This window comes from Propithecus coquereli, unplaced genomic scaffold (assembly GCF_000956105.1).
Source record: "Propithecus coquereli isolate 6110/MARCELLA unplaced genomic scaffold, Pcoq_1.0 Scaffold507, whole genome shotgun sequence".
Lineage (NCBI taxonomy): Eukaryota > Metazoa > Chordata > Mammalia > Primates > Indriidae > Propithecus > Propithecus coquereli.
In genome coordinates, this window is record NW_012150919.1 from 257,933 (window position 1) to 269,870 (window position 11,938).

At 53.4% G+C, this 11,938-nt stretch overlaps 1 protein-coding gene across 1 annotated transcript in view; it reads right to left on the reverse strand.

Moving 5' to 3' along the window:
• The window catches only part of HOMER2 (homer scaffolding protein 2), a 67,004-nt gene extending 55,353 nt beyond the window's left edge, over positions 1-11,651 (reverse strand). The window contains exon 1 of the mRNA XM_012656522.1: positions 11,578-11,651. Coding sequence (XP_012511976.1) covers positions 11,578-11,651 — 74 coding nt within the window. The remainder of the gene's footprint in view (positions 1-11,577) is intronic.
• Positions 11,652-11,938: the final 287 nt, after the last annotated feature.

The following is an 11,938-nucleotide window of genomic DNA, read 5'->3' on the forward strand; positions in this document are numbered from 1 at the left end:
ATAGTGAGACCCTGTCTCAAAAAAAAAAAAAAAAAAAAGGCCAACTGGAAATTAACTGGAATGTCCAGCACCAGGAAGAGTCAAATCAATAAATGAACACAATAGAGTACTATGTAACCCTTTAAAAAAATAAAAAGAACATTATTATGACTATACAAATATTGTTCCTTGCAGAGGCAAGAAACGTGCCTTAGAGTTCTTTCTGTACAGTTCCGACGTGAAGACCGGAGCAGTACTTACTCAAAGGAAAACATCCTCAACATCAAGATCAAAGAGAAACATCTCCTTTCTAGCACTCTCCCAGTTGTTCAAGAGCAGGCGGTACCTTCGTGTGCTTCCTATTTGGAATATGATGTGCTTGTAGATAGTTTTTGTTTTTGTGATGATCTGCTATCACTTTCCTTTTCTATTGAGAAAAGGAACACAGCCCATCTGACCCGAGGGCCTTCCGGCTTGTTCACTCTGTCCACTACCTGGCATCCATCCCGTCTCTGTCCTGAAGATGCTGTTCTGGGAGCCAGTGGCTTCCCGGTCTCACCTGGACTGAGTGCTGAGGCCCGTTCACAGCGGGCTGTCTGGGAGCTCTTCTCAGTTTCCTAGAAGCCGGCAATGCTTCTTGCCCCCTCACCACCTCCTTCGCAGTCTGTGTCTTACTTTGTTAGAGTAGCTCCTGAAAACGAGTGGGAAGTCGGCTTTAAGTCACTGCCTAACGGGAATGGCCTTGACTTCCCCCTTCTATCTGAGTGGTTTGGCTGGAGGTATTCGTTTCCTGTGGCTGCTGCACCAAATGACCACGAACTTGGTGGTTTAAAACAACAGAAATGTATTCTCTCGCAGTTCTGGAGGCCAGAAGTCCAAAATCCGTTTCACTGGGCTGAAACCAAGGGGCCAGCAGGGCCACACTCCCTCCGGAAGCCGCAGGAGTAGAAGCTCTAAGGGAGAATCCGTGTCCCCACCCTTTCCAGCCTCTAGAGCTGCGATCCTTGGTTCATGACCTCTTCCTCCATCCTCAGAGCTCCCTGCTGAGTCCTCACATCCCCCCCTCTCTGTGTGTAGTAAAATCTCCCTCTGCCTCTCTTTTCAGGACACTTGCGATTACACTGGGCCCTGGATAATTGAGGATGATCTCCCCACATCAAAATCTTTAAGCATGTAAGATAACATTCGCAGGTTTCAGAGATTAGAACCTGGGATCTATGGGGGACATTTTTCAGCCCACCACACTGGGAATAAAACAATTTTTTTTTTTTTAAGAGATGAGATCTTGCTATGTTGCCCAGGCTGCATTTGAACCCCTGGGCTCAAGCGATCCTCCTGCCTCAGCCTCCCAAGTAGCTGGGACTACTGGCGAGAGCCACCGTGCCCAACTTAAAACAATTTTTTTAAATGGTTAAAAAATTATTTTCCCTCATGAGTCACTCAGAAGGCTTGCTTCACTGTCTTCCCAAATCATCTCGTCTGATGGTTAAGTTTATCTTGCTCTTCCTCCTCTTCCCGACTCCTCAGCACTGGGGTGCTCCACGCTTTCTCCCTACCTGCTACCATGTTTTCAAATACCATCCGCCTACCCCGGATCCATGCCAGACCAAGAAAGACTATTCCAGAACACCAGCACCCACACTCCCAGGCTTGGCTCTGCCAGTGAGATTCCCCGTAAGAGGCCGTGAGACCTCCAATTCTAGCCCCAGCTTTAGCACCACCTCCCGTCCCTGCCCTCGCTGGGTGCTCCAGCTCAGCTGGGGGGCTCTCTGGAGTTCTGCAGGACGGACTGGGCTCTACCCCCACCCCGGCCCCTCCACGCGTACTCTGGGCTCTGCACATATTTCTGATATTGGCATTCCTTCACTTGCTTTCCATACTCCAGAAAATTGTTGCAATCTCTCAACTACTGATAATTCACTCCCATTCATTTTGCTGTCCTGGGATAATACTTTTAATAATCTCCTTATTACCATTTTAATGGGTTCTGAGGAGAGAAAGTATAAACAAGCGTAAGTGCTGAATCCTCCATCTTGAACTTTAAGCTAATCTCATTAATTTTCAGTTATAACTTGCATACACTTAAAAGATAACAGACATTCTATTCTAAGCCCTTTGTCCAAGGGCTCCTATTGGTGGGAGGTGGGGGGTGGGTCTGGCAGGTCCAGACTTACATGCCAGCTCGTCACACCCGACCCACCTCCAACACCCAGAGACCTCCCTGCGTGAGCACCACCGCCCGACCCAGCTCTGCCAGGGCACGTTAAGGAACTGGCAAACTACATGCGGGTTTCCTCTTTCCAGGATTTGTTTTAAAGAAAATTAGTCTGGTGGCCTTCCCTATAATGCCAGAATACACGCATTGAGGGATTAAATGAAAATAACGCACAACTTTGTTTATTTATTTATTTATAACACTCTACAGAATGACATTTCGACAACTTTAAATCAAGAACACCTCTTGCAGGTTCCATCAGCCCAAGCGAACCTTTTTACTCAAAAGCAAAGCCTGCATGATACATTCCTGTTTTACAAAGGTTGAAGTTTAAAAATAAATGCGGACATTTGAAGGAGCACAAAAATAGTTTGTGCCCGCAGCTCCGCAGAGCCCCCGGGCACTAGGTGTGTGCTGACTCTCTCGGAGGAAGCGAGAGAGGCCACATTCAATGGCAAGTCAGCCCCTGTGGACCTCAAACGGGCGAGACGCGAGTGCAGGGAGGCTTTTTTGTGCTTGGTTCCCTTGTACTACACCAGGCCAACCGCACCCCATTCAAACCAACCACAGGCGTCCACCTGCTCAGCTATTCAGAGCAGGCTGGAAGGAAGCCTCCTGAGCTGACACCCAAGTCCTCACCCAACCTCTGCCTCCACCTGGCTTTGTGCTCTCCTCCCCACCAATCCCGCACCCAACCTACAGACTCTGCTCACCCCACACCTGTGCCTTCCGGGGAGCTGTGCCCTCCTCCGGAACACTCTTGCTCATGTCACCCCCCACTCAACCCACCCCCACTGGTCAGAATCCCACCACCCTTCAAGGTAAAGTGCAAATTGATCACCTCTTCCATCAGAGGCACCAGGCTCCAACACCAGACCAGGATTCTCTCCCTGGAGCCCAGCTCTCTCTGCACCCACCTTGTGGCCCTCAATGTTATTTGGCCTCATCTTTGGGTAGCTATAGGTGTGTTGCACACCCCCTCCCAAACTGGCCTGCAAGTCCCCTAGGGCAGGAACCAGGTCTTCATTTCTGGGGCCCCTGAAATGCCTTGATAGAGGAGGCGCTTGAAGTTGTGGCCAGAAGCTTTGAGTGAACCCGTGCCTCAGAGGGCCAGAGTGACCAGCTCCCAGCTAGTGGCACCCTGCGTAATTCCTAAAGGCAAAGAAGCAGATCCTTGTGGAACAGTAGTGGGAAATGAGAACCCCTCTCTCCAGCAGAATTGCTAGGTAATGTTTTCCTCCCTGGTGTGCACATAAGCGCGCACACACACACGCACACAGACATGTTAAGGTATACTGACCCGCCCAGCTCCAGGCTGGGCCAAGGCAGCTGAAGTCCCACTTGTGGCTTCCCCACCATTAGCCTCCTCCATTGCCCCAGTGGGCTGCACCAGTGACCTTTCCCAACGCACCCTGCCGGCCTGAAAGAGGCTGGAAAGCGCAGCTCTGCAGGTGAGTTCATCTTACGCGCCATGTCACAGCCAGAACTGACACAGAGCCAGGCACCCAGAAAGCATGTGTTAACAAAGGGGTGAGAAAGAAGGGTGCAGAAAGAGAGAGAGAGACAGAAAGAACGTGAGGGGATAGGAGCAAACACCCAGGGAAGTTCCTTTTATACTTCTTTGAGTTTGAAAGAAAAATGTACCGAGTATGGGTAGGTCTTCAGTAGACAGAAATAAATGACTAACAGAAGAATGACATGTTCTCCTGTCACTCTGTGGCAGCTCTGGCTGCCATGTGGGTAACAGGTTATGATCAATCGTTTGTGGGGCGATAGTACTGGATCTTCTAGAATTTCTTCTCTCTTTTGGAAAAGGTTAGATGCTCAACTTTTAGCATAATGAGGCACCAGCAGATGTCCAGACAGCTGGGCCCATGTGTGCCGGCCCCGAGTCTGGCCCCAGAACAGCCTGTGCTTGTTCCTGTGCACCAAGGACACATTGCCTGTCTCCTCCAAAGGGACAGATGGCCTGTGTGTGTAGACTTCTCCCCACTTCATTTCTGTCTCCCCCACGCTCTCTTCTTCAAGCTTCCGTTTCCATATTCACGTTTCCCTGCACATTCACATCCTAGGGCTTCAGGGCAATTCACATTCCTCTCCTGAGAGACCTGTTTCCTAAATAGGAATTGCCTTTCCATGGTCGTATAGCAAAGCTCAGATCCACTCCACTGAGATCTCAGCAGCATCTTGGAAAAGGTACTGGTAGTTCTAGTGCTTATTGATCACCTGTTGTGTGCTGGGCATTGTGCTGGGCCCTGAGGTACATTATCTCACTAATTTTCCCAACAACCTTGAGCAATCAACATCTATACCTCCACCTTAAAAGGAAAACAGAAAAGAGAAAAAGATTATGTAACTTGCCCAAGGCCACACACAGCTATTAAGTGACAGTCACCTAAGTCACCTAAGCCCAACACGATGCTTCAGGCTCCCTTTACATTTGTTCCATTGTGCATATCAACAGTTATTTCCCACACTTCTGTTCTACCCACCCTCCTCCCAGACCACCTCAGGCCTTTTCCTCTCCCCTGACCACCACGTTCAGGCTGAAGCCCTCCTGAGACGCTCAGCTGGTCTTGGGGTAAACAGGTTCATCCTCATCCAGCCCTTACCAAGGCTGTCATCCCAGGCCTTGAGGGAGAATTCAGAAATCCAAGCCCTGCTCACCAAAGCATCCCCACAGCTTTCCCAAGGTCCCGCAGTCAACAGCAAGCCCCCAAAATACGCCCTGACTTCCTCAAACCTTCAGGTCCCTGCCTGAGGTTTCACAGCCTATGCAGACCATACTGACCAACCAACCACGAGGTCAGTAAGGTGGGGCAGCAGGCACTAGCAGGCCGCCCTATCTCATGCAACCCCTGGGTCTCCCTGTGGCCACCAGCTACCACGACAGGTCTCTCCCTCCCAGGAACACTGGCAAATACCTCGGGAAACCCCCTTTGCTCGCACGCTCCTCGTCTGCACTCAGCCCCCAGAACTGAGTCCTCCTGACTGTGCTGCCCCGGAGAGTTCCTTTCACCTTTGACCTTCTCCGGACCACGTCTGCCCACCGGCCACCTCTCACGTGTCACCTCCCCAGGGAAGCCTTCCCGGCCCTCCAAACCAGGGCAGATGCTGCTACTATTTGCCTTCACGGGACCCATAATTCTGCCTGAGGATATCTCACGTCTGGACCAGGGCTGCCCCTTTCAGACAATTCTCTGCCCTCTCCCCAAATTCCCCAGTCCCGCATCTCATGTCCTCAGACTCGGGCTCCCGGTTGCTGACCTTCTCTTCTCTCGCCTGCCCCTCAGCCTCTCCAGCTCCCTGTCATAACCTGCCCTCACCAATAACTCTGGCCCCTCTATGATCTGCATTCCAGGCATCCCGCTCTCTGAAACAGGCACACCTTGCCCTAGTCCACGTGGACGGCTATCACAAATACCAGAGACCAGGTGGCTTGTAGACAACAGGAATGTACTTCTCAGAGTTCTGGAGGCCAGGGAAGTCTGGGATTAAGGTGCCAGCAGACCACAGCACACACGACACCCCACCCCACCTGGGGAGGGCTCGCTTTCTGGTTCACAGATGGTGCCTTCTCGCTGTGTCCTCCCATGGTGGAAGGGGCAAAGCTGCTCTCCGAGGCCCCTTTTATAAGGGCACTGCTATGTTTTGAATGTCTGCCCCCTCCAAAACTCATGCTGAAATTTAATTGCCATCGTAATCATATTAAGAAGTGGGACCTTGAGGAGGTGATCAGGCCATGAGGGCGCCACCTCATGGGTGGGACTAATGACATTATAAAAGGGTGGGTTCAGCCCTCTTCTCTCTCCCTTTGCCCTTCCACCTTCCACCATGTGATAACCACCCAGAAGGCCCTCCCCAAATGCCAGCACCTGGAGACTGGACTTCCCAGCCTCCAGAATTATGAAGCAGTAAGTTTCTGTGCATTCTAAATTACCCAGATTGTGGTATTCGGTCATAGCAGCACCAAACAGATTAAGACAAGCACTAGTCCCATTCAGGAGGGCTCCACCCCCACAACCTAATCACCTCCCAAAGGCCCCACCTCCTAATTCCATCACACTGGGCGTTAGGTTTCAACACCTGAATTTTGGTGGGGACACAAACATTCAGACCACAGCACACACAACACCCCACCCAGCCCAGCCCATACTCGCGGTCACCTTTGCCTGCCTCTGTTGTTTCCCATGACACTGATCACCTTCTGACATGCCATCAAATTTACTTATTTGTTATGGTTTCATTTATTGTATGTCTCATTAGAACATAAGCTTCATGAAGGCAGGAACTTTTGTCTGGCTCAGTGATATCCTCACTACCATGAACAGGGCCTAGCAGACTAGATACTCAACCAATTCTCATTGAATGAATGAATTATAATTGAGTAATTCTTTTTGTAATTATTCAATACCCATTCAATACCCCTGCTATGCTATAAGCTCTACAAGGATGGGGGCCAAGGCAATCTTAGCCATCCCTGGAAGTACTCAGTAAATCTTAGTTGAGTGAGTGAAGAGAGGAGCAAAGTTAGGATGTAAGAAGTGCACCGCTGGCTAAATCTACCATTTGCAAGGATAACGCTCACCCGGACTTGCTTGGATGCAGCACTCTTCCCACTGGCTGCCACTTCAACACAGGTGATCTAAATAAAGCTGTTGATTCTGATAAGCCGGAGCACAAAGCATCAGAACCCCTTAGAACGTAAGAGGCCTAAGAACATTTAGTGTTTCTGCTTCTGCCATGAAAGTATTTGACTGCACAGCTGTGGGGGAAACTGATTTTACCTGTTACCCAGAACAGGCTACCTGAAAACTTTCATTCTAAAAACAAATTTCCTAGAAAACCTCCAGATCCCATCCAGGTTTAGATCATAATTTCAGTCTGTGAAATTTCAGTCTTCCTCACCAAGCTGCGTGCATGATTCCCTAGGTGAGCTTAAACTTTAATGGGTAAAAGACTTGCTCCAGGGAAAAAGGTACACATCAAACAATCAATTTTTGTAAGATGCACAAAGAAAACCAAATTTCACTACTTCAGAGTCAGTCTGACCTCTCACCTAGGATGGAGGGGCTTGAAACCCCCAACTTCTACGGAGAGAAGTGCTGCTGGATTGGAAAGCCAGTCCTAAAAACTGCATCACTAAAACACCTTCCCTCTAACGTTCCCAACAGGTAAGTCCCTCTATTACAGCCAGGGGTGTCCCAGCCACAACAGAGCAGCTGCAACAACTGGCCAAAAAAAGACAAAGAATAAAAAAAAAGCTCTCATCCATCCTTGAGACAAACAACCCAGGCACAGGGAACCACCTGTGCCGTGCACGGCGGATGAGTACGACAAAGACTCTGATTCAAGGCCAAAAAGAGGGTGAGCAACGTGGGCTTTGGAGAGCTCACAACCCTGGTCTCGTCAAGATTAGTATCAGTACAGCTGATCGACACAAACCCCGCCTAACGGGTTTACTGGTTCGAGATTTCGATTCCTACCACGAGCTGAATAATATCTTCATAGATGCGATCGCACAATCCAACCAGATTGAACAATCGAGTCACTCTGAGGACCTCTGCTGAAATCTGAGAAAAAGGACCAGGGGGAAACTGGGACGTAAAGGACGAGAAAGGGAAAACAAGGAGGTTCTGGGCAAAAGGAATCTAGAAGATTCCAGCAGCTGTGTGGTCACAACATCAGAGGAAATCTCTGCCTTCCGCCCTGCCCTGTCGATTAGCTACCACAGCTTCCTTGAGGCACGTCTCTGCTTTTTCTTTTGGACTTCAAGTCATACTTTTGAAATAAAGGCTATTTTTCTCACGGAACTGTAAGTCTTACAAAATGTGAACGTCAGAGGGACCTGCCTCAGAGTCGAAGCTCTGCGCAGTCACAGAACGGGCAGACGACCGGGAGACCCTCGGCTCATTCTGAGATGCCACCGTCACCCTGAGGAGAGGGGCTTCTGCCAGAAGATAATGTAGCCTTCTCGTCCCTGCACAGATTCTCCAGAAATTTCCACCAAGTACACACAGACACCAGTGCCAGCGCCGTAGTGGTTGGGAGGAGACAGACTTGGCCCGAGGCCACAGTCATCGCGGGAGGACAGTCACGTGGCTGGGGACAGGCAAATAAGACCGACCAAGAATTCCCAGGTCTGACACACACAGCTGAGCGGTGCAGCCTCTCAGAAGAAACATGCCTTCTGTCACATCCACCTTCATCCTCTTTCGTGACATTTCCACAGTCGTGCCAGTTTCACCAAATGCTTACAAGGCGGCATTTGAAGCTGCATCAGTTTTTGCTCTGAGGCCGACCTCGCGCCCACGCAGCTCTGCCCTGGAGAGGCTCCCGGCCCGGACACTGCCATTCTCAGTGTACTTCACTTAATTATTTAAGGCGTGAGGCACTGTTTCCTTCGCAGGGCAACGCCTTCAGAACATTCAAAATTCATGGGAGAAGCCAAGGAATGGCTTTTTTAAGCTCCCTCCCTGATAGCAAGCCGTAGGGCTTTCACTCAGGCTGCGGGATCCCAATTCCAGTTTTTCAGAATATTGCATCTTGGCGAAGCATGTCTGCTTAAAGAAAAAAAAAAAGGACCCTCTCACAAAGTCAAGCTCGATTAATCGGCAGTTCTGTCCCACGGGAGTCACCTTTAAATACCGTGGATCAGATGCTGTCGGTGCCAAAGTAAGGCAGGAGCCCCAGCCATCACTCGGAGCACGCCGGCGAGGGGGAGCGCAGGGCCCCCCGAGAGACAAAGCTGCGTTCAACCGCAGGCCTGGCGAGCCCAATTCAGCGCTCGGCTCACCCAGCTCCACCTCGCGGAAGAGAACCCAAAGCCAGAGACCATCTAGGTGGGCGACTGGGGGCCCACGAAGGTGCACTCAGCGCCCTAGATAAGCACCCACACGCCAAGGCGATGCTGTAAGGACCGTCATTTCCATGTCACAGAGGAGTAAACTGAAGCCCCAAGACAAGCTAAGGGCCCACTCACTTAGGTGACATTTAACGTGCTGTCTCCAGAAAGGCGCGCAGGCTTCCAGGGGCCTCGGCAGCTTGAAGCTGCACCCTGAGCACCTGCAGGGGCCCCATCCCTCAAGCCAGCCCTCAAGACAGTCCCTTGCAGGGCGAGGGAAACCTGGCAATGCCCAAAAGTGTTTGCTCCTCAGAACAAGAAGGTCTGGACGAAGTGTTGGCTGGCAACACAGGCCACCTCCTGCCACCTGCCCCGTGCAGACCCCACCTATGTCACGTGCTCTCAGGCTCCTTGAGACGCCCACACAGAGCCAGACCCAGGCTTCCTCCCACCAACCTGAGTCCCCCCGTCAGGTCCACACAGAGCAAGTCCCCAACCCAAATAGCAGCTGGTCATCTACCTGGAGATGGCTCTCTCCTCCCCACCCTCACCTCCTGGCCCACGTTCTCCCTTCGCTAGGCTAAATATGCCCAAGTCCTTTAAACAGGCGGTGCTAATCTCTTTTGGGTCAAGGACCCTGTTGAAAATCTGATAAAAACTACGGACACCCTCCCCAGAAAAGCACATACGTATCTGCAACTCTCCATAGGGTGAGCGCGGTGTTCCCAGACCCCACGTCAAGAACCCTCCTCCTAGCCAGCCCCCTCCCGCCCTGCGCTCCGCGCTTCCACGCAGCGACATCTGGAGGACCTCTGATGCCCAGAGCCCAGCGCGGGATTCCAGATGGGGGCGAGTGGGCCCGCCGCCTCCTCTCCTGCAGTCTTTCCTGCTTCCACTACGGTCTTCAAAGTCCGAGTCGGCATCTGGGGCAAGCGCACCACCGGGCTGGCTCACGGGCAGCTCACCGTCCACCCGAAATGCCCAAGCCTTTCCCTCACCCACCCAGGACCTGCCCCACCCCACACCCGCCTCGGCGACACCAGTCACCCAGCCTCCAGACACTCCCAGACCTGAGCTGGCCCTCCGCCTCTCCACCGCCCGGCCTCACCGGGAACGCTGCAATGGGCAGGCATCGGCGCCCCTGGCCGAGCGCCCCCCTCCCCTCACGCCCTCACTGGAACCAGCCAGTCCCTGAGGACGACGCTCCCCATCCCCCCAAAGCTGCTTTGTCCCTCTCACACCCACACGCGCAGAACACAAAGGGAGGGGACTGGTGTCATGTGGCTCCCCGTGCCCTCAGAGGTGAGGCCACTCCAGACACCACCCTGCCACGCAGCCCCGCCTGCCTCCGAGCCACCCCCTGCCTGACCCAGGGCTTCCAGCTCCGGCCCAGCGCCTCCTCTGCCCATCCCATGGGTGGCCCCAAGGACTCGGCTCCTTGACCTTGACTGCCCCGGGCTTCTCTTCCGCGCCCCTGCAGTGGCCCTCGCCCACAGCCACACGCCGACACCATCCTCACCTGGAAACAGGAACAGCCGACCCGGCTTCCCGCCCTCACCGCCGTCCTCCCAGCTCACCCGCAGGCCCTTCCCAGCGGAGACCCCTCCAAGCCACCGACTCACTACCACTCCTCGCCACCCACCTCCCACTTCGTCGTCTTCCTTGGACGGCCCGAAGCCATCCCACGGTCCCCCGTGGTCACTGATCCCACGAGGATGCCTCCCCGCCGACCCCCAGGTGGCCCAGCCCCAGCCTGATGCACCCTGACACCCACCTGCTCCACACCCACACCCAAGCCACTGGGCAAGGGCACAAAACTGGGTGGACAAGTTCCACACTGAATTCGTGTTTTCTGACCTCAAACTGTCACTCTGCAGTGGCCCCAGGCCTGTGTTTCTCTGGTGGGCTTGCCACCCACTCCCTGACAGCAGTGCCACAGTCTGCAGCTTCCCACAGCCTGCCCTGCGCCCCACCCCCAGCTTCCTACGAAAGAGGAGCCGCGGCTCCCACCGCCCCCAACCCGCCCGCAGCTCCCCCGCAGCACGTGGCCCTGCCCCGCGCCCTCAGGCAGCACGCGCGCTGCGGTTCCGTCTTCACATTCCTCCAGCACCTGCAGCCTCTCGTGCCACTGTCCTACTGCTCCGCTCCCTTAACAGTCCGCTTCTTCAAAAAGTGGCCCCACAGGCCGGGCGCGGTGGCTCACACCTGTCATCCTAGCTCTCTGGGAGGCCGAGGCGGGCGGATTGTTTGAGCTCAGGAGTTCGAAACCAGCCTGAGCAAGAGCGAAATAGAAAGAAATTAATCGGACAACTAGAAATATGTAGAAAAAATTAGCCGGGCATGGTGGCACATGCCTGTAGTCCCAGCTACTCCGGAGGCTGAGGCAGGAGGATCGCTTGAGCCCAGGAGTTTGAGGTTGCTGTGAGTTATGATGAAGCCACAGCACTCACTCTAGCCAGGGCAACAGAGTGAGACTCTGTCTCAAAAAAAAAAAAAAAACAAAGCGGCCCCACAACCCCCCTCCCAGCCTCGCACTCACCTTCCAACCCACCTGGCTGTGGGCCCCACCTCACGCCTGCCTGGGCTCAGGTCAGGGGCACCCACGGCGGCCATGCTGCCACCTCTCAGCAGTGCTCAACATCAATGCACAACCCTCCTCCTTGGGACACTTCTCCACCTGCCACCCTGGTGCCACCACCCCAGCGTTCTTCCTCCCTCACTGGCCACTCCTCCTCTGTGGCCACCTGAAGGATAGCGCTGCAGGCTTGAGCCTGAGACCTCTCCTCCTCCGCCTGCCCTCCCTGCCTCAGCGGCCTCACCCAGCCTCCTCCCATCTGACCTCTGCTGAGCCCGGATTCACACGCTTGCCGCCTCCTCCCAGCGCCACGCGCACCCTCAAG